This window comes from Melospiza georgiana, chromosome 11, assembly GCF_028018845.1.
Source record: "Melospiza georgiana isolate bMelGeo1 chromosome 11, bMelGeo1.pri, whole genome shotgun sequence".
NCBI classification, from domain to species: domain Eukaryota; kingdom Metazoa; phylum Chordata; class Aves; order Passeriformes; family Passerellidae; genus Melospiza; species Melospiza georgiana.
The window spans coordinates 12,791,492-12,815,335 of record NC_080440.1 but is presented as its reverse complement, the minus strand read 5'-3'; the positions used below and the strand labels follow the sequence as shown (position 1 = coordinate 12,815,335).

The following is a 23,844-nucleotide window of genomic DNA, read 5'->3' as shown; positions in this document are numbered from 1 at the left end:
GAGAAAGATGGGGGAAAGGCACCTGCAAAAAATAATTCTAGAAGTTGGGACCAATTTAGTAAGAAGCAAAGGTGTCTTCCTATATCCAAACTACTCTACTTTTTCAACTGGCTTTTAATTAAGATATGTTAAAACACCTGAAATATTAATAATGCAACACTGTAACAAAATTTGTCATAAAATATTTACATTAATATTTCAATTAGTTAATGGCACTAATTTTTTAATCTATTTTATCTCCAAATTATCTTGAACGAAGCCTTTGGACTATCAAATAAAGAGCAGATTCTACCTCCCATGTTTGGTAACTATTCAACTGGACACAGGTGGGAAATGAACACCTAGAAAAACTTGGGAACAAAATTTGGTTTTCAAATAAAGTTTCCAAATGGATCAAGTTACCACTTTCTTCTGAGACCTCTGTGACTCGTAAAAAAGGAGACCCTCCAGATGAAACAAGCAGGAGAAATATATTCCTAACGATAATTTCATTTTCTTGTAAATCTGCATAACCTTTCCTCTAATACTTGATTCTATGTTTAGCCATCAAGGCACAGTGAGGCAATGCTTTATACAAGATCTGAACTGGATAACAACCTCACCCTATTTAACATAGGATCACTGCTGCCTTCAATTCATGTTTTATTGTTACATCTATATAGGTCTTTAAGAAAAAAAAAAATCTCTTCTGTAAAATGTTACTCACAAATACTTTTCCTTGGAGTTTGCCTGACTGGCACTGCTTGTTAATTCTGCAGTCCTGCAGCCAGGACAGTGCAGTGCATTCAGCTGGAAAACTCTATCACAAGTGTCCTCATCTAATTGCTCAAATTCTCAGTCTGACAGTTCTCCCTCTTCAGGGGATGAGATGCCTGAACAGGATGAAGAATGCCTGGTTTTGCCTTCTTCAGCAAATTCTGTGTTTTCTACTCCTTAGCTCTCTCTTTCCTTCCTTTACTGCACCAGGGAACATGAAGACAAAAATATCTCTGAAGTGTAAGGAAAGTACCAGATCGTTCATACACAATTATGCAGCTCACCCATTCCCTTATTTCAACCAAATTAAGAATGTAGAAGTTACATTAGAAATAGAAAAATAAATATACTAAAATAATAATATAAAACTAAAATAAATTTTATCTATGGAAGGTGACATAGCAAGCAGTGGTTGTTAACCAGCAATGAAGAAACATGCCAAATCACTCTTCCTAGCAACACTTACACCAGCATACAACCCAATGTTCTTCTGAAAACAAATTTTTTAGGAAGAACTTCAGAAAATAAATTTTATCTATGGAAGGTGACATAGCAAGCAGTGGTTGTTAACCAGCAATGAAGAAACATGCCAAATCACTCTTCCTAGCAACACTTACACCAGCATACAACCCAATGTTCTTCTGAAAACAAATTTTTTAGGAAGAACTTCAGATTTCCAGAGTATTGCAGTATCATTCCAGGAGTATTATTGTAATTTTCATTACAATGTTAATTATCAGAAACATTAAAAGTTGTGGGTTTACTTTGGATTTTTCACAATATATATATTTAAACAGATAAGACAATATAATATGTACCTAAATGTATTCATGTTCACATCAAGCTCACTATAAACCTCAATTTTTCAATAGGTAGCACATACTCCATAGCCCAGAGAGCTGTGCTGACAAAAAGGTACATTTTCAGAATGATGTGGAAAGAATTCTGGCTTCCAAATAAAGGGTAATTGGGAATTTTCATTTCCCTCAAGATGCAGCTTAGTTTCTGTCACTCAGGTAAGAAATTTAGTGACCATTGAATGCAAAACAATCTGATTATCACAACTTATGTATGATTTCTTAATCTACACATGTACATAATTACATATACACCTGAATAGAGCAGCAGACATGTTGATTGCAAGCTTAATTCTTCAAGTTTGGATTGACACATTTTATTTATGCTTTGGCTCATCATGATTTAATATAACCCACTAGTTATCTCCACCTTCCCGAGTATCCAAATATTATACCACAATATTCAGGCATTTTTTCACAGAATTAGTTAAGACCATTATTATGCTCTACCAGTAACTAGGTACCTGGAAGTTCACATCAGACACAAGAAAAAGTTCACACTAACAGGACTATTCTTTCAGCCCTTCTACCTACACATTGCAAAAGCTATGTCCTTTTACACAGCTGAAATCAAAATACAGAGAAAAGATCTAATTTTCAAAGCACAGCTCCCTGCCTCTTCCTGTGATTCTCTCAATTTAAATGCAGGCTTTTACAGTGAGACTTGGACTGTATGCAATTAATGCTGTAGTCAATTAAATGGGAACTTGAGTGAGTTCAAAAAGCAGGCCTTGTTTTAGGGTTTGCTGCTGATCTGAATCTGCACCCCAACGTGTGTTTGTGCTTTTCCTGTAGGTTCTGCTGACCTTGGCTTTTCTTCTAGGCAATGGCTGTGATGAGGCCCCACCCTCTCATTAATTATAGATGAGAATGGAACACAGACCTTACAAGACCTTAGCATTCTCTGCATCTCTAACACTGAAATATTCACAGTGATTTGCCTCAGTGATGTTCCTTTAGGCAAATTCATCATTTATTCCTTTTCCTTCAGGACACAAAGAGTATTTACATGAAATCTACTGCTTTCTTTTAACATATGTTTTGTTAGCTTTTTTGTCATCTTCCAACACCAAGAGTAATAGCAATGACTATCCTGTGGCAGATGCTTAAGGAAATTCAGAAACTAAATATTTTCCCCATCCCACAGGCCAAATATTCTAAAATTAGTAGATTCAAAAGACTTATTTGCTCCTGCCACAAGCAATCCAACTTGAACCAAAGTTATTCCTTATAAAATATGCCAAGGGTTCCTGAATCCTGGTTTCTTTACCACCTCAGCTGACAGGCACTCCAGCAATAAATTCAAGTAACAAATATTATCTTGCAGCTGACAGCTTTAGCAAGTGACTCACTAGCACCAGGGAATACACAGCTCCATAGTCAGGAATGCCAGACACCTTCAACAGAGGAAATGACAAACAGCCCAAATCTGACCCTGCATGGCATTGACCAAGCAGAACTCCCAGACATGCAAAAACTCAGGCGAAAATTGAATCAATGACCAGCAGGTTAAGTCACCATCACAACACTGCCCATACCCTGACAACAATCTGAAATGCATCTTATGAATTCAGGAATATAACAGAAAAGAGAAAGGTTAGGAAGTGTCAGGCAAGTTTATCTCTAAATTGTATGCATATATAAAATAAATAAATATAATGCTTTGCAGCACAGCCAAAAGGGTTGTGTTTCTCAGAAGCAGCCCAGAGGAGGAGTTCTGTACTGCAGGCTAATTGAGTGTGGCATTATCAATTGCCTGTTAGATGATTTGGGGATAACCATCAGAAAATACAAGATAAAGGACCAAAGAAAGGAAAACATCTGAAATTTTACTAATAAAGACTAAAAATGTAAAATGAGAAAGAAATTACTTTTTTTTCATTACTTCTTTCCTGTTCTAAATAAAACTGTACACTTTCAGTTGACAGCTACATACAGTGCATTCTAAAGACTACAATTCATGATCCTTATCTCTTTTGAAATACTGGGGACAACAGAACAAAACCAAAAACTACTTTCCTCAGCTCTCTTTATGCCTCAAAAATGCCCCAAAGGGTCTAACTTCTTATTACTATCCTTTCCAATTTACCACTAACATGTGATACAGTTTTCATACAGTTTAAGCTATCAGTTTCTATTTTTTAATGTATACATGAATACTACTATCTAAACCGGAACAGCACCAAAAAGCTTCAGGTTACAGAGTCACATTCCTATTATTCATTTTTCTAGCTCAATACTTACCAAACTTTTTGAGACAAAAGGTTAAAAGTAACTAAATTCCCTCATTCACCCTCAAGCACTTTCAGGTTATTACTCCATCAAATTTTCCTTGTTTATCTGTAGTATCATGGCTCCCTCCTTATGAAATTCTACTCACCATCAGCGGCAGGAGCCTTTGCTCCTCATCAATAACAACAGAAGGCAACACACACCCTTCAGGCCCAGCTTATTCACTGTTCCTCGCCCATTACACACCACCCCTCCTCAGCAGAACAGTCCTCCTATTTCAGCCTCTTCCCATTTCACAGCCATTATTATTGGGAATATTATTTAAAAATCCACTGATTTCATTCTTCTTTGCTATTCAGATAATGACCATTTGATCTGTTCCATGTGGTTAAATGCACTTTGCTGCATTCTATAAACAAAGTAAAGAAGAATATTTTGCACTTACCTAAATTGCCATCAATGTACATGAGTTTACATGAAGAAAACAGTGGAAACATGCAAAATAAAGTTAAAATCAACAAGTATGCATGCAGGTCAAAACAAATATATTTTAAAAAGCAGAAGAAAGCAGAAAACAACAGTACAGTGAAAAACAGAAAACAAGGTGAATGGGTGTGATGAACCTACTGGCTTTACAGCATCATCCTAAAACACCTTAAGAAGCTTTCACTGGCTGTAAATACTATATTAAAATTTGATGTTGGAAGTATTTTCTTTTTGAAGAGACTCATTTAGTAAAAACACAGCCAATTTCTTTTTAAGAGTATTCATATGAAAACATACCTCAGGTAGTATAGTAAACCACAAGCACAACATTTCCAGTCCTCAGATTCCTAGCTTTGAGTTGTATAACCATGAACTTCATTAATATTCACAATAAGCTTCAAAATCCCTGTTGTTTTAGACATTTACACAATAAGATGGGCTGAAAAATATTTGTACCCAAAAAATCCTCCTCTGACCACAAGTGGTATTAACAAACAATGAAAAGTCCTTTCCAACCAGTAATCAAGTGCATACTTTCAAGTGCCCATTAAGGAAGGCAATGCCCATCTATAAACTCACACTAAATACCCAAGTGCTGGCAACTGCCTGTGTATTCCACTACAATCAACCTAGAAGAATTTCAAAGACCATAAACAAAATATGAAAAAATAATTTTTTAATAATTTACACCTTAGCCTAATCAATATTTTATTAGGAAGATATTTTAATTAGTACAAAGATGGGAAACGCCATTTCAGAATATTTGTCAGTATATTTTCTCTTATTGTTCTTTTTAGATTCTTGTCATGAATCAAAGTGAAAATGAAGAGCACATTGTGAAATAACATTGAGTAGCTACTCACAGTTCTAAATTCATGAATACACATTCCCTTCTGTACTGATTATTTTATCAGCTCTATTCTGCTAATTGCAGCATCCGAGTTATTCACATTGCTACAGATGGACAAAAGTTACTTGAAGAAACTATTTCAAGAAAATTTTTTATTCAGAACTACAAACCTCAGAGGAACTGCTCACTATCCTTTTTTCTTCTCTCCATCTCATTAACCTGAAGTAAATTCCTGCAGTATCAGGATAGGAACTAAACTTCAAAAGATCAAAATCTGTAATGTGTTCTCAAAGAACACATTAAGTCAATTAAAATTACCTGGGGTTTTTTTAAGGGAAAAAAGGATCACACTCATCCATTTATTTCCAACATAACCATGCCATGCCTGTAAATGAGCCACTGCTCATGGTACACAGCGTCCATTTCGTATTAATTATGTATTAAATAACTACATTTTTAAGTAAGTAAAAGTGGCTTATTTTGTGCAATAGGACTTAATATGCATTTTAAGAAATATCACAGTGATTCAGTTTTTGCAATGCCATAAAAGCAGCATATAAACTGATAAACATTAATGTATTGTATTAGAAGCAGCTAATCCAAAGCAATGAATTAGTTTTCCCTCTTTGCAGGCAACAACCTTGGAAATGAATATTGCTGATTAATATCTTTTGTCTTCCCAGCACTTCCCACCTCGTGGCCTTCTGCTGTCCACTGAAACCTTCCACACTCACTCTCCTGTACATTACCCACAATTAGAAGCTTCTCATCAAGGCAGATTAGAGAGAATAACTACCTACCTAGGGGAAAAAAGCAAAATCTCTGTTTGAGACATTGTAAATTGACAACTCCAAGATGAAGAATTACTTAAAATAGTTAAAAACATGTAGAGTACTTTCTGCCCCTATGTATAAAATATGCATACACATACATAAAATAATTCCAGTTATGTTGTGAAAAAATATCACAAAGAACATGAATAACAAAAGCCAACTAAATGTGGGCTATGATATACAAGTACAGGTGCTGAAAGCATACACTTTCAGAAATATAACAATTTTCAAAAGAAAAACAGCAATGTCCAAGTTGCTGTCCATCAACTTCCTCATGGATCCCCTTTAGCTTCCAAAAGGTTTAATTTTATCAATTTTCCTGTTGAAACAGATCCTACCATTTCAAACTAATTCATTCATTTGGCAAATTTATTTTCATTTATAATGCTACTTTCCAGGATGGTTTTAAGCCTTCCTAATCTTGCCATTATTTGGATGCATAACACATCCATCCTTTAGGACACTGATGAAAGCCTCAAGCACAGGACAAATCCCTACCAGATCCTGCTGGAAACCTTTCCAATTCCACCATGAATCACTGATAATTACCCTTTGACACAGGCTTCCAATCACTTCTCCATGTAGTAGCAATTTCCTGTCATATGCTTCCCACCAACTCACTAAAGGGAAAGCTTTTCAGACAAAGTTTTCTTAACATCAATATGTTGTTACTGTTTTTCCATTATGCATAACGTGTGTTTTCCTGTCATCCAGGAAAAATCAGATGTCTTTGACATCATTTTTGATAAATCCATATTGGGTGCTGGTTTAAGTTCCAATTTTCCCATCTCTATATTTAGAAATAGCTTATTTTTAAAAATACAGCTTCAAAATAATTCTTTGGGTTTTGCAATACTTTTTCAGAAACCACTATAAAAATATGAAACATTTTGCTCATTCTCTCATTTCACTTCTTTTTTGGCAGGCAGACTTGCCCTTCTCCAGTCTCCTGGAAGGAGCTCACAAACTCTGCTAGGAGACCCAGAAATCCAGGCAGGGTCACTTCCATCATGGACAGCCAATGTGAAAACACTTGTCAGTGTTTCAGTGTGAAACAACTCCTTTTTCAAGCAAGTTTTATAAGCCAGTGAACCTCAGACACACAAGGACAGACTGAACACTTTTAGGATAGATGTGATAAAGCACATCACCTTTTTTGTTCTTTAAAATTACAGCTTTTTGATGATTCTAATTTAAATCAGTTGTTTGCAAGAATCAATAGCCTCCTGAATGAGAGTGACAAACAAGCTGACACAGCCAGCTTGGGCTTCCAAAGCCACTCCTTGGGAAAAGCTCCTCTCCAAATGCTTACAAGAAAAGCAGCAATTACATAAGAGAATGGGTACTTTTATATACAAATATTTGATTACAAGAGAGGAAATAGCAGAAACACCTGGTTGACTCCTAAAACCAGCAGAAGACCCCTGGAGTTTTGCTGGGAGCTGTGGCTGTGCTTTGTGCTGACTGACACTTCTGAGCAGCCCAAAGAACAGGGTGATCAGTAAGATAACTGATTTTCCTCATGGTGTTTGGTTATTCAGGGCAGTAAAGACAAAAGCAAACTGCAAAGAAGAATTTTATAAGACTAAGCAAATCGTCAGAGGCTGGCAGATGAAATTCAGGGAGATAAAAGTGGCACACAAGTTAAAATAATCCTACCTTAAAGCATAAGAAGCTGGGATCTGAACTGGTCAGAATGAATGGTGAGGTATTTTTTAGGTATGATAAATATTTCCATTAAGATATTAGCTTAGTACTCAGTAGCAGCAAAAATAAAGGCATCCAAAACTGAAAGGAACAAACTAATTGTTGAGAATTTCTGTGAGAGAAATACAGAATAAAAAGGCAAACACTACAACATCAACACCCTCATTTTACACCTTATCAAAAACATAAGATGTTTTGGTCCCCTTTGCCTGAAAAAAAAAATCCCAAACATTTAACAGGTCTACAAAACATCATGTTACTGTTTCACAAGGAATTATCACACATGGTAAGATGCTGCTGCCTGGAAAAGAGCTGAGGGAGGGATGTGATGATGGCACTGTAAAGTCCTAAGTGGCACTGAGACTGGCACCAGACATCAATTCTTTATTGCTTATTTCAGTACAAGGAGCAGGAAATCCTTGAAAAAGCAGACAAAGTCTAGTGAAAAACTAGACTGCAAACAGTGGTTCCTCACAGGTATGTTAGGCTCTAAGAGCCTATAAACACTGGCATTTAAACAGGTCCAAAAGAAACTGGCTGAATTTAAAGTTCATGGAGTTATGAAGCACAAAGAAACAGCAGCTGGATCACAAGGAGCACTCTCTGGGGACACCACTGTGTCCTTGGCCTCTCCTGTGAATGTCTGGACACTCAGCAATGGCATAGAGCTACCCAACCTCTGTGCATTAGAGAGGGAGGACTCATGTTAAATACACACATAGAGCAAAATACATTGCTTTTGTCAGGTTTGCTGTTACAAGAAATTAAGTGGTTGTCAAAAAGACACAACATGAATGAACTCATAACTGAGTTACTAAATTACTTTCCCTCAAGATAAGCAAAGATTATTTTATTATCTATTAAATAGATTTTAGGGGGGAAAACCAAAACAGAATTGTCACTAGTGTGTGACAAAGTCTCTAAACACCAGATTCAAATTCCAAAAGTCAGTATAAGATATTAATGTGACATTTCCACAAGAAACAGAGTCTATTAGGAGAATTCTCCCTTTAAGGTGATACCAACTACCACCATTAAAGTATCTAACCAACAAAGTTTTTCAAAAACAGAACCTCCACCATGCATTTTTTTGTTAATATTGCTTCTAGCAGCATCCTAGTGTGTCTGCTATAAATAAATAATCAGCAACTACTATTGTCAGTCTGGATACAAAAAGTTATACAAGACAGTAATAAATTAATTCACTGCACTGAATTCCTGGTGACAACCCAGCCCGTTTCCAACTTCAGTTTCCCACTGAAGTAATTGGTAATAGACTTGCCAGCTCTATAGATATTTAGGTTCATGACATGCCTAAAGGTGGAAAGTTTGCTGAGAAGCTCTAACTGATCACAAACTTGGAAGTAAATTAAAAATCTCAGTTGTTGCTGCCTGCCGGCAAAGAAGTTTAGATTTGGAATCTGGAAGTGAGAGAAACACAGGACTGTGTTTTTGTCTGGAGAAAGTTAACAGATGGTCTAAAAAGGAGCAGCTTTAAAATAAGACCAGAAGCCAAAAAGTGTGTGGAGAAAGGAAGGATATTTTTTTTTAATCTATTCTGTGCTGCTGTTTTGTATGCTTTGTATATGTAGCTGTATATTTGATATAGCAAAGACTCAAATTTTTACTTCACAGATTTATCCATCCAGACTAAAATATTTGAATCTTTCTATAACTTCAGGAAAATAATGTTACAATGTGAATAGAAGTATTTGAAACACAAATTTACAAGACACTCATTTACTACAATGCAGGTCTCTGAAATGTTACTGAAAACTTCATTCTGTAATGCAGAACTACAGAAAGCTGAATATGAGGATTTATCTTCTTTTAACTTTAAAACTGTTAACTCCCTGCACAGCTTAATCAAAATACGCCTCTGGATATTTATTTACACTTTTTCAAAAAGGGCTCATTTACCTCTTCAGAAAATGTTGCCAAGACAACATTTAGACAGTTGTTAAAAAAAACCCTAGAGCAAGCTTCAAACATAAAAGAAAGGGTAACAGCAATTGTTTTATCCATCTAAAATGTGAAGGGATGCTGCATGAAAGAAATTATAATCTGCATTTGGATTCTTATTAGTGTGCTTTCCTGCAGTTTAGCAGTGAGAAGCAGATATTCCAAGACATAAAATTATTGTGGAAAATATCAAACTTGTGCCAGCACTGAATACGGTACCAAAAGCAAAACATCAAGTGCTTGGTTGTAAATCAACACAAAGAAACCTTCATAATTACTTACCTGATTTTCTTCATGGGAAACTCTCATCTGTTCTTTAAGAACTGACATTCTGGCTGCTTCTTCTTTCCTCAATACTCTCTCTTTCTTTAGCTCAGGACTCCAGAAAGTTTTGATGCTGTTCATAGAGGACCCCAGCTTGCTGTCCTTAATGTCGAGTTCTTTTCTGAGAAGGTCATTCTCCCTCTGTAGATCCTTCAGCTGAGCCTGCAGATCTAACATGGTGCTATCCCTAACCTGTCTCAGCATGGAAGGAACCTGGTGGTGGTGGTGGTGTGAGGATGCGGTCAGCCCTCCGTGCTGGTCGGCGTAAGAGAGGACATCCGTGTGTGACAGTCCAGCAGAAGCGATATTGGGGCTGCTCCCCATGGCTGTGACTCGGCCACCGTACACAGCTCGATTTGTAGCCCTTCCAAGAGTCATTGTGCCCTTTGGGAAAGTAGTAGAAGCTACACCCTCGTGGTCGCTCAGGTACATTGGTCCAGAAGTTGCATAGGCCGCGTTAAGGGACTGGATGTTCTCCATGGACAGCGTCTTCCCTGCCCCGCCTCCCCCGCTGCTGGTTCTCCTGTGGCCCAGCCGGGGGGACCGGGGCAGGCGGGGGGACCTGGAGGGGCTTCCCTCCAAACTGCCGATGGTTCTTGCGCTTCCGTACATTTCTCTTCTACTTTGAGGTACTATTTAGTAAGAAACTAGTAACACTAAAGTTGAATGTTCAATTAAGAATTCCGGCTAGAAATACTGGCAGTTTCACTGCATTCTTCCAGTAAGCAAAATCTGGTTTTCCTCCCAAAACAGACCTGAAAAAAAAATTATAAAATTAAGTTAAGTTTTCATTTTGGAAAATAAACTTAGAAGTAATCACTATATATCAGAAAAAAACAACTTCCTAGAGTAATAACTACAAAAAAAATCTGGAATTTCATAAACATTTTATATTTAGGATAATTAGTTAAAAATGCATTTTCAAACTAATTTCAATCAAAATAAAACACCTAATTTCTTTCTTACTAGAAAGTTTAACAAGCTTTAGCTTGAAATTAAGTTGGAATGAACAACAGGGGCCCAATACAATAACATATCATACCTTACCTTGTCATTTAAATGACTGACAATATGAAATTTATATAAAGAAAAATATTTATTATTGGCATAAAGAACTACCCTCTTAAAGCCTCCAGAATTCATTCCCAAGGCACAGAGATATACAGCAATCTTGTTGATTTACTTTTTCAAGTTTTGGCATTTTAACATCACTGTCCACATCTGCCCCTCTTTTCAGCTGTCATGCAGCTTTCAAGAGATGACCCACACCTTGTTCCCCCACAAGACCCTGCGCAGCTTTTCTGCTGCCTCAACTTCAACATATTGACCAATTAAAAAAAAACAATTCCTCTAATTCCCAAGTGCCAGCCATCCTCTGGCCAAGCAACTCATCAATCCTCTGAGAAATCCATCCCTGTATCTTTCTAGTTGCCTAAAACAGTTCCACAGCTCCTTCATAGACAAATCTCCCATGAGACCAGAGCTGAAGATCACTTTCCTTCCACTGGCTCCTGGCAGATCCTGAGCAAAAGCAACAACAAATCTTCGGAATTGACAGAATTCACCCCACCCTCTTGCTCACTCAATAAAAAAAAACACAAACAAAACAAAATAAACACTCCACAAAAAACATTACACTCTGGTGTGGTGAAAAAGAAATGCTGCTAGCAGGAAATGCCAGTATCAATTTAAATCGCACACAATAAAATATTTTTAGATACAGCAGATATGATACACGGCCAGGTGGTGGGGTTGGATATAAATTTGCTCATCCTCAGAAGCAGAGGTACAAAATATTTTATCTTATAGCACGTCCATGCTGTTTTCCCTTTTCAGACTGATAAATCAGTACACTTCTTGCTTAGAGTCACTTAATAAGTTACTTAGCCTTCTGTTTATGTCTCTGATATGTATTTTTAGGTATTTGTTTTGCCTTTTAGAGCTTCTAAGTTGTGGTCTCTCTTTTCTCAACTCGTGTAAATTTTGGGAAGTTCTCATCTCATATCAGAGAACACTTATCTTGCTTAGCACTCCAGTGCTTACCAGTGAGCTCTACTGAAAAAAGGATCCTCATTCCCTATCCAAAGGCAGGCTAACTTCTCACTGAACTTCTTAAACAATGTTCCAATGCTGATTGAACATTGTAACTTCCATAAGCTTGGGAAAATGCTGAAAGTAACAGCAAAAGAGAAGAAAAACACCACCAACAAGTGTTATTACCTCCACAGCATTTTCAATTTCTTTTTTTTCCCCTAGAAGTATTCTACTCAAAACAGAGACTTCTGTGCTGTGAACACAAACACACTGATGATATGCTTGATTTTCTTACTTTAACAGGCTACTATGGACAGCTCACAGACCAAAATCTGAAAATCCTGACTTTACAAATTAAAATGGAGAAACCCTAAGAACTTTAGTTTGTTACCTTCTACAACCTGAATTATCCAGACTGGCTTTCCTGCAACCACAGAAAAAGGCAAGCACACAAAAACATGCCTTTTCAATGTGTGTACTTCTTAAGGATAAAACAGGAGCCTTCCTTTATGGCTGGGAAGTCTCAGACACAGTAGAAGCCAGACACCACTGCTTTATGAAAGAGGGGAGAAAAAGCACCTACATCATTTTCTGCTCTCTACTGCTTCTACATGGAGCCTTCCTAGCTTCAGGAAGATTTACTGTGTGTCTCAACACATCAGGAACTGGAGACATGAAGAAGCAATACCAGCCTCAGGACCTCAACAACTCCCACAGAGATCATCTACTGTCTGGAGAAAAGAGAGAGGAGAGATCCCATCTTCCCACAGAACCAGCTGACAGAGCCATCCCAGCTGAACTGAGAGTGGACAGGTGAGATAGAGACAGTTCTATTTTGAAAGGTAAATTTATTTTATATTACTATTTTAATTGGACAAGGAGGAAGGAATACTAATACCCTCAAGTAATAATTCTTTACCAAAGCTGTAGGTGTTGCAGTAGCCAGGACAAAGGAGTCTCAAAGGTCATATCCCCCTAAAGCCTTCTCTGAGAAAAAACATCACCCAGCTTCACTCAGTCTGGTAGGGACAGACTGCAGACCCACTACACACATTTTCCTACAAGAGTTGAGTTTTAAAATCCAAATCAGATTACTACTAGAAAAAAATCCAGATGCTCACCTGCTTGGCTCAGTATTTTCTTATTTTAAAGAAATTCCTTTAATGTACATGATGTAAAATTAACCATCATAATTATGAATTTATTATTCTGCATTGCAAACAAAACTGTATTTTATGCGGATCCTTTTAGGATCCAGAAAATTAAGCATGCATTCTCAGCTGGGGGCAGGAGGGCAGGCACTAGACACTGCCCCATGTTCTCACCAGCCTTGAAAACCCCAGCAGACCTGATACCATTCATGCCAAAGTGCCCCCAACACCTGTTTGAACTTCAGCTTGCCTCCTTCTCCACATTCCTGCCCCACCTGATCTCCTGCAGTCTGCACACAGCAACATCACGGGCTCATGTGACCCACCTGGCTCAAGTCTGACAATTCACTTTAATTGTCTTTTAGTTTCCTGTTTTTGAGAAACCTGGAGCATAGGATTCTGATGTGGACGCTACTAGAAGATCTCACTCAATTTAGTTTCCAAATCCTTACTTCTACATTGAACATAACTACAGAGTTTGCTTGCAATACTGTATCCACAGTACCCCATAAGCTCTGATTTTCCCTGGTTACACACTCTTACATGCTGAGGGATGATTTAGGCTTTTAGTGTCCCCTCCTGAGGCCTGAATCACCTAGTCAGCAGGAAGTTTGGGTATCAGCCAAATACTTAATAGCTTTGCACAACTACTTGCCAACATGAACATTGAGCCAAGAGCTCAAACATTTGTAAAAGTACCAAAAGCTTTAAGGAAACCTCTTCTGTAGAGTTAACCTCCCCAAACAATATATGGTGACAGTTAAATGCAGAAATTATCAATCTGATTCCAAACTGTCTAGTACAATACAATTCCCTACATATAAACCAAAACAAGCAAAATAGGAAAGAAAAAAAAATAAAAAAGGTGATGTAGAACACAATGCTCATATTTTCTCTGCCAGGACTGCACTTTGAGGCACCACAAAAGGAAGGAGATTGACAGAAAAAAAATCTGTTCCATAAAAACTTGTCCTAGAAAAAAATGATTTCTTTATTTTGATAGCATCTTTTAAATACTCTCATTTAAAACACATCCTCTCCATACACAGAAGACCAGGAGCACACTTGTAATAGAAGTAGTGATGAGGAGCCAGAAATATTTCTAGCACTTTCTTTTGGTTTACCTATGTTTTCTACTGCTTTCATAGTGGCACAATACATTCTCACAGCAGAGAATATTCTTTTCTTCACACGTTCTTTACTATCAGTGCTGATGTAAAGGGGAAAAAAATGCAGCAAGCTGATATAAACTAGATACAAAAAACTCCAATCTGTTGTAGAGGAGCCTGCCTTTCTTCATTAATCTGAGTGGGCAGCCTGGCATGTCTTCTTTTAATAAGGTAAAGGAAAAAAAGATAAATACAATGCTCTTTATATGGTGTTAGTACAAGACCAGCATTGTTTCGATTAAAAGGACAAAGTACCCTCTTTTCCTGTTTACCAGGCTGACCAAGTAACTTCTTCCCCCCCACCTTTTTTAATACAAAAAAGAAAATAATCCACTTCTTCCTGCTACTCTACTATTCCTTACAAGTTTGAAAAACAAAGCATATATGACAACTTCAAAAGCAACATTTTCATTTAGGTTCCTTACAGTGTCCTGAATCTGCATTTCTTATGTAAATTTAAGTTTTACTACAGTCTGCACACTACATTTCTTTTTACTAGTTAACAGACATTAATTTCTGCCCTCCCTTGTAGCTTGCTGTAAAATTACACATATGTATCTGTAAATGAAGTCCGTTCCAAAGCCTGTTTTAATCTTGTGAGCTGCTCATGTCCCTGAGCTCCCATCAGTGCTACATGGAAGAACTGGCATTTATCACCTCCCAGGACCAGGTCACATCAGGCCTTTCCTTTCCCTCTCACACAGAAGAAAATAAGAAGGCAAAAGCAGGAGTGGCTGCTTAATATGGCTCTAATGACATACATGGAAAATAAAGCTGTCAGGCATTCTAAAGCTGTCAGGTGCAGTGACAGCAATGAATACTTGTCATGCAATCAGAGAACTCCACCAATTGAAATATTTGCTCAAAATGCCATATTAAAAATCTTGAAAAGCAAGCAGCTCTGAAACCATTATCAGGACTGTGAATTATATTACTCTCAAATATACTTAAGTAAAGGGTCAACAATTAATTTTTAACTCTTTTATACAAGTTTCATGGGCTTAAACTAAGCCTAGTGTTTAAGAAAGGTGCACTTCTTTCCAAGCATTTTACTCTTTATTATAATGTTTGAGACATTGTAATTATTTTAAAACATCATAATAGTTAGAAGTAGGCTTCAAATAATATAAATAATATTTAAACTCCACCAGTTGACACCTCCATTATTTTATATCTTTTTCTCTGTTGCTCAAACTCCAATTCTTAATGTTTTATCTCTAACACTTCCATTAAAACAATTATTTCCTACAGTCTTGCATGTGACAAGTATCCTGGGGTTTCTAAGACACCTAAGGAAGGTGAGAAATTTCAAATTTGTTTCATTTTATTTTTTCTGATGTTATGTAAAATACTAAAGACCTGAAAATGGAACATGAAAAAAAAAGGCTTCTACAGCCAAGCAAAGGCAGAACCATCACATCTAATTTTAATTGTTATGCCAGAGAACACACTGTATCTCTATAAAAAGCTATAGGGCAGCCAATCTGCCAAGTCTGGGCAAACACAACCACGTACAGTCTGTAAAAGTTACCTGCCAGTGCTGAGCCTTTCTCACTCTCCAGTCCCTTCTGGTTTAACAGCCACCCCCAGGTGCAGGGATGTTCAGGGTTACCCTTTGCTTAAACCTCAAAGCACCAAGAGTGGTGTGAAGGGTTCCAGAGGTGCAGGGTAAAGCACCTCAGCTGGACCTGGCTGAAGCTCCCAGTCCCACTCACCATGTCATTGTTCTGCTGCCCATCTGCTCTCTGCAGCTCCTAACACTGGGATTCTATTTTTTATTGATGGGTGGGAGGGTGGTGGTGTGAATCACAAGCAACAAGGGATAGAGACACACAAATTCCAAAACACTGCTTGTCCCTGCTCAGTTTTTTGGTTCTCAGCTTCCCCACACCATAATGACCTTCCTAGGACACACAGATATTTCTAAGGACCTGGCAAGCTTTTGGTTTTCCAGAGAAATATTTCCTAACATTTCAATCCTTGCAGGTGTCTTGTATGCTAAATTCTGCATCCTAGTCTGTATTCATCATGCCTTCCATCCTGCAATTGTTACTCACTTGCCTTTTATTCCCTTCGCAATAAGAATTCTCATTTATCAATGCAAGCCTGCATTTATAAGCTCCAGTATTTTGTGGAGGATTATTCTAAGGCACTTGGTAAATCAGGCAAACAGTACGTTTCATTTAATAACTACTAAAGATAAACAACAACAATCATATGTCTTGAATTCTTACTAAAATAGTCTCCTTTGGGGAAAAAATAACAGAATGTAAAAGTACACAACATTCTTCAAGATTACTTGAAAGTTATGCCTAATTATTAGCACAGTTATGCTTTGCTTTTACCAGCATTTACCTAAGTTGAATGACTAAATAACTTACAGAAACACAGTTATAGACTGAATTATCTTTTGAGAAGGCAGAGCTTAAAAATAAGCATGATTTAATAAAACCTAGAAGTTTACCAGGAAAAGTCTGAAAGACTTGTTCTGTCATTTCTATGCCGCCAATATTTATACAAATTCTTTGAAACCAAAGGCTGCTCAGCTGGTAATATATATATTAAATGCATAATAAAGACTACATTCCTCTTAGTAAAATAACCTAAGAACTGAAAATAGTGTCAAAGGAAATTGACCAAGTTTATAGTTCGACCTGTAAATTTGTCTATTTCCACAATAAGTATGCTTTAAAATAGTCTGTCATTTACAATTATGTCATACTTGTAATTTTAAGATGCATTTATAACTCTTAATGGTTTAGAAACCAACAGAGACACTCCCACACAATGGAGTACTTTGAATTTAATTAAATAAGGCTACTCCAATGCATGTTACTAAACACAGGCTTACACATTTGCAAGACAAAGCTATATTTTTCCTTTTTTACTACAAAGCTTCCATTCTCTGTAAAAAGGCAACAAAATGGTCACAGGATCAGCTGTTAAGACTACCTATGCAGCCTCCAGCAGTTTCTTAGAATACTTAAATACTGGGATATTTAGCAAGCCTAAATATCCATTCTGCAGTTTACGTTTATTTGATTCTGGAATAGCAGTATGCCTACTCAAACTGCAAAACAAGAATCATATTTCTGCATTCAGCTTGCTTAGAAACCACCACAATGTAAAAACCTGTAGAACATCCCTCCTCTGTAGTCTTTGCCCAGATATAAGAGCATGCACATCTCAGTACCATGCCAAAGGAAAACTGGCTGTGCTTCAGCCACATCAGATCAAAGCTGTCCAAGGAACTCACAGGCTCTGTACGCAATGCAAGTGATTTAGCAGATTAGCTTTCAATTCATCATAGAATCAGCATCCTGCAACCATTAGAAGACCTTGCACTTCAGGAATTGCCTTTTTATTTATTTATTTATTCACCAAAAGAGTGGAAGAATTCCCCAAGCACTTGGTGGCTGGCTCATAATTTCACAGCACGGCCCAATCTGCCCCCTTTGGTCTCACACTCAGCTAAGCACAATCACACCAGTTCACAAGTGCAATTTCTAAGTCCTCACAGGCATCTGACAACATTTGAAGCTGATGACAGATGTTATTGTAACTGTTTCCTTAAGGAAAAACAAATGGCTTGAGCAGATCTGAAATGAGGTCTATAAATGAAAGCTGAGGTACATCATGACTGCCAATACTCAGCCATCAAAAATAAACTTGCTGTACACAGCAAACTGTCTTCCAGAGGAGCCCCTGAGAGTACCCATTTCTTCCACTATTATTGCACACAGGTAAACAAAAGGAACTGTGCTTCATTTACCAGGTCATATTTGTCCACTAATCTGAACTGTTCAAAGAACATAAGTGGTAAGAAATGCATTTCAGCAATATATTTTGAGGAAAAGAATGCACTGCAGAAAGCTGTTTAAGTAAAAGCCTCACCATCATAGAAATAGCACAGACCTGTGCCGTTTTAGAAATTAAATAATTCAGACACTGCATGTGCCAAGAGATAATGAAATATATATCTGAGCAGATTACCAGTAAATTAATTTTACCGACCATGAAAAGTGTTTAGATAACACTGAAAACTGAAGGGACAGCAGTAAAATTTCCAACAGGCCTCAACTCATATTCGACAAAGAAAAATCAGTTCCTGAGAATTCAAGTACTGTGGCCTCCAAGTCCTGCAATGAAACAATCCAAACGTGCCAAACAGTGTAACCACAAGTACAGACATGTTAAACCTCCATAAGGAATTGGAATGAAGGGACCAAGATGTGCTCTGTAAACCTCTCAATGCATGGAGAAGATTATGTCCCATTAGTCAGCATCCCAAATGATCTGAGTTGTTCACTTGGAGGGAAACTGCCCCACACATTACCAATGTAAAATTCAGAAATGGCAGAGCTTTGTTACATTGCTTTCACTGCCTTCAAAATAAATTGCACATTATATCCAACTAAGCAATCAGTACAATGCTTTCTCCAGTGCTTCCCACCCCAACTCCACAGCACTTCCTGAAACTCCAGCACATCATTCCCACACAAACCTATACTATATATATTTATATATACACACACCTTTTCCATCAATCCTTTTATGCCATTCAATGTCCCATGTAATTTCTCACACAATGAGAGTTTAGCATTAAATCACTTGAAAATCTCCCAATTTTCCATTTTTGCAGAATTTGGCTGCTAGATTCTACATCTGCACTGTGACTTCAGTTAAAGGAATAGGATAATGAGCAGGACAAACAGTGGGAAGTATTTAAAAAAAAAAAACTCAAACAGTATTTGCTGCAAGTGGTGTATTCTAACCAAATAAAAAGTACATTTATCATTAAAGAAGTCACATGGTAACTAGCCTGAAACATTTCCAGTGAATGCCAGTCTGCAAGACTGTCTTAGAATGAGTTTTTAAGATAATCAAGAAAGCAAATATCACCTTTCAAAAACCTAATCTTAAAATTCACAGAAATGCTCTGGCTTTGCTAAACATCTAAAATGTTAAAGACTCCCACACATCCAATCACAACTTGAAACTGACATACACCTCACACTCTTAGACACATTTGTCTGCTCTCCTAAAAGCACAGAAATTCCAGCTCTACACATCTCCCTCATTGTTCTCATTTTAAAGTATAAGGACAACACATCACCTGCCCATTGCCAAGTCTAAATTTCTAATATTCGTAAGGAATTCCAAGTTTTTAATTATTTACTTTTTCCAAGTGAACAGAAATGCTGTAGCAGTAATGGAGCCTTATCCAGAGAAGTGCTAAAATATCTTTGCTCCTCCTCTCTCCTTTGGCAGAGCTCAGCACCTGACAGACTGTCCCTGAAAGGAGATGTGGTTCCCAGTTGTTGCCATTACCCCAAAACAAATCCTGGCTACTTAAGATATTCCAAAGCTGGGAATCTAAAAGCCACCATGACTAAATTAATCATAAAAATCCCTGAAATCAACTGCCAAGAAAGCAACAACAAAATTTAAATTCCACAATGCTAATGCATCAGACACCCACATTTAGACACACAAACATTGGATATCCATGCTTAGAAAAGTCCCTGGACCTCCACAAGTAGTCAACTGCTGCTTTCCAAGGAAACAGGTTGGGGATTTGTTTGCATCTTACATCCAAGCAGTAACAAACCAACATCAGTCAATTTCACTTCATTTCAGAAAGACTGTAAGAGATGGTTTCTTTCTATAAACTACTTTAAATCTTTAAAAATGGAATAAAACCAAAATACTCCAGAATATTTAACCGATGTTTATGCTGATATGCCTTTGTATTTTCTTAGTGTCAAAGTGTCACTCAGAAGAAGCAGCACTACACAGTTCATTTTCAGAATTTAGTTTCAACTATGACCCTGAAAAAGAACTTACAAAGTCATTTTACTTTCAAATAGCTCCTACCCTTGTGCCAGCACTTAACAGAAAATGTAAGCTAGTCTTAGTGTTGCAAAATATAAGTAAATTGAGGCAAGCTCATCATTCCTAAATAGATATGAGATAATTCAAAAACTAAGATTTAAATCACAAAAATATTTTAACACAATCCTAAACCAAACAAATAAAATATCACAGATAAAAAGGATCACATAATAATTTTTTTTTAAAAATCCAGTATCAGAGTAACATTTCCTAGGTGGATCTAACTAAGATCCTCCATATATATATCTTCTAGGCATTAAAAACTAAATTAAACAGATGAAAACAAATGCATCATAGTGGATAAAAATATAATAAACACCCTAAGAGATACAGGTGGGGGAACATATGTGGTCTTTGGAAGCGATACACAGGCTGGTTGCCTCATCCTCTTTGAGGGGTGAACAACCCACTCTTTTTTCTTAGTCATCCTTCAAAGGTCAGTAACAATCATCTTTCTAAAGCAAAAGGAAAAATATCACCTTGAGCATGCTTACACAAAAACACATGCTGAATAAATAATTCTCTAAGTATCACATATATTTGGCATTCCAAAATGGTTGTATGTGTTCTTTTGGCATTTGGCTGCTAAGGATAAGGCCCACAGCTTTCTTCAGCCTTCAGAGCAGGCAAGGAACAGCAGGAGGGACTGGCATGGATGCTGGATCTCACACTACCATCCACCAGAATTTGACTAGCAGTAGATTAGGAGGAGTTGAAGAAGCACCCACAGGATAAGAGGCCGCGAGATGTCTTGTCCAAATGCTGGCAAACCTCAAGAGCAAGGATAATGAGTATAATAAGGCATCCAAACACTAACCAAAAAATTTCTGAATTCCTAATTTGAAGATCTACCCCACCCTGGGTGTGCTCATAAACACAACGTGGGGTTTCTCCATAGTACAGAGATGTAGTCTCAACCTGAGCTGGACAGCCATAAACCCCAGGGACTGCCCTTACCTCAACGAGCCTATGGAAGAAATTATGTTCCCTTCACTCGCTGGACAAAAGCCTCTCCTTCCTCCCAGATTCCTCTAGGAAAAGTGAAAATGCTAACTCACCTTGATGCTTTTGAAAGCCATTTTACACAGAGCTTTAAAACAAAAATAACAGCAGTAAAAATGCTTCCTTTAAGGCACTGAGGAGATGTGGAGGCACTTTCACACACAGCCCTTAACACAGTCACCCACGAAGCCAAGGCTTGGACTGCAAGTTTCTTCCATCAAGAAACTAAGAAATCTTTTCCCACAGAAACATATTTCTTAAGGGACCTGGACATACCATTATACACTCTGTGTGCAGAAACAGACCCTTAAAAAAAAATAAAAAAAAAAATAAAAAAGCGGGGGGCCGTTTTCCTCCTTCTGTTGGGGGAAAGGAGCTAAGGGGGAATGCACTGCTCCAGCACACGGACCGTGAGGGGACTGCGGCTGAGGGCTTTTATGGCCGGTGTTTGCTTCACCTGAGCTGTGGGAGCGTTCGCCATCCCCCGCCCTTCCACGGGGACAGTCCGAGGAAATCTCCTGGCACAGGGACTGGTTTGAGGTCCCGGTGGGGACGGGAAGCCCTGACACGGCCGCTGCGCGGAGCCAGGCCGGGCAGGCGGCCGGGCTCCCTCAGCCCCGCCGCCAAGCAGAAGGCTGGGAGGGCAGTGCCCGATGTTCCCCCCCGCACCGGGCTGGGGAACGGCCGCAGGAGGGCTCTGCCCGCGCCCCCATCCAGGCTGTGGAGCTCTGCCATTCCCGGGGGAGGGAGACACGGAGGAAGGGAGAAGGGCGGCAGCGCATCCCCAGCATCTCCCCTCAAGGCAGGGCGGCGGGGCTGACACGGGGGATCCGCTCCGTCCTCGGCTTGGCGACGGGGAAACCAAGTGCCAGGGGCGAGGCGACTTGATGGAGAGGAACCTCCCTCCCTTCCCCGCCCTCCGAGGAGGGGGAGCCGGAGCGGGGCCTGCGCCCGGCGCGGCTGCCGGGAAGGGGCCGCGTTCGAGGCGGCCGCCCTGAACACGCACGTGGGGCTGGAGGGCCAGGGATGGGAATAAAAACAAATCCCGAACGACAACAGCTAAGTGAAAGCACTGATTTAGAAAGCCGACCAGAAAACTAACCCTGGCAAGTAGGATTCGCCCTCCCCTTGGCTGCACTTATTGGCCGCGCTCGTGTGCAACGAGCTCGTGTCTGCCAATGCCACTGGTCGGCCGGCGTGTCCATCACCACGGGAAGAGCAATTCGCCGCTAAGGGAATAGATTCCCATCCATCCATCCATCCATCACAAGGCTTAGCAGGTAGCCGCCTAGAAATCAATCACACACTAATAAAAAAAAAAAAAAAAAAATCCTTCTCCATCAAATTACTACTGTAGTGCTCCCAGGAAAATATCTATTGTATCCTTGGGGAACATAGGCGTGGACTTCATCACATTCATCACTTATCCAGCCTAAAATGATCTTTTCTTAAAAAAAAAATAAAAAAAAAAAATAAACCCCAGCATCATAAATGAGGGACCCCAGTAAGTATTCATTAATTATATAACTGAAAAATAATACTGTTAGCGTCTGTTTCCATTTGCCAGCCACTAGAAGGGAACAGAAATCTTTCACCTTTTTTCCTGACACGGTTTTTAAAACACCAAACATTATCCATTATTTAAGTATAAAGCTAGGAATTTCCAAAACCCATCAATTCTATTCCAGAAAACTTTAACAACAACAATAATATTTTTAAACACTAGGCACCAAAAAAAAAAAAATAAAACATATTAAAAAATAGAGTCCTATGGCTGCTTTTAATAGAAATTGCAAGAGAGGTTTCTGGTTGACGATTCTGTAGGGAGAGGCACTCTGTTACCAAAATAAGATGTGCACTTGGTTCCATTTATTACAATGTATTTCCAAGGCAATATAAAAAGCCTATTCTGCAAATTCATCTCCAGATTCAGCTACCAGACAGTTGTGAAAAGCAATACCAGCATTTCCTTAATCACAGTAAATTTACAGTCATGCATCCCAGCCATATTCTTGTTCGAGCTTCTCACCTTTCAAATCATTGCATCTGCCTTCCGTCCTCACATGGATTTTACAACATCACGTTTAGCTGGCATCCCATTTGCGCGGAGGAGGGAGGCGGCGGGGCGAGCCGGAGCCGCGCAATGCCTGCGAGGGGCTGCCGAGGAGGAACCTGCTGCGGCCGGGGGAGGCTCGTGTGTGCCCCTGTCCCTCAGCGAGTCTCCCTCAGTCAGCTGCGAGCCCGGCTGTCTGGGCTGCCGGTCCCTGACTCAACATTCCCAGCATTCCCGAGGAGCCGGGGCTCCAGCGGCGCGGCGCGGAGCCGCCGGGGGCAGCAGCAGCAGCAGCAGCGGCAGCACACGCACCGCAGCCCGTGATCCCTGCGAGCGGCTGGCCCCGGCCATTCATCGCCAGCCCGCGGGTTCCAGTCCCCACCCAGCTGCGAGCGTCTTACTCGCTGGGAAACAGCCTAAAAATACACCTAGGTCTGCGTAAAACTGCAGAGGATAGATTGCTTTCTCGCCCCTGTTCACCGAAGGCCAGAAACGTTCAAAGGCAGGTGCTTCAGAGCATGATGTCTAAAAAG

At 38.9% G+C, this 23,844-nt stretch overlaps 1 protein-coding gene across 12 annotated transcripts in view; it reads right to left on the bottom strand.

The window, feature by feature from the left end:
- The window catches only part of ERC2 (ELKS/RAB6-interacting/CAST family member 2), a 404,073-nt gene extending 380,486 nt beyond the window's left edge, over positions 1-23,587 (bottom strand). For 7 of the 12 annotated variants that reach the window (XR_009115067.1, XR_009115068.1, XR_009115069.1 and 4 more), the window contains exons 1-2: positions 23,288-23,586; positions 9,966-10,762 (exon numbers count right to left, since the gene is read on the bottom strand). Coding sequence is in view for 1 of the 12 variants with exons in the window: in XM_058031993.1 (XP_057887976.1) it covers positions 9,966-10,619 (654 nt within the window). In the remaining 11 variants the exon portion in view is untranslated. Of the gene's footprint in view, positions 1-9,965; positions 10,763-22,360; positions 22,547-23,287 lie in introns of all 12 variants that reach the window. The other 5 variants (XR_009115063.1, XR_009115065.1, XR_009115066.1 and 2 more) reach the window with 2 other exon arrangements.
- Between the last annotated feature and the right edge of the window lie 257 nt (positions 23,588-23,844).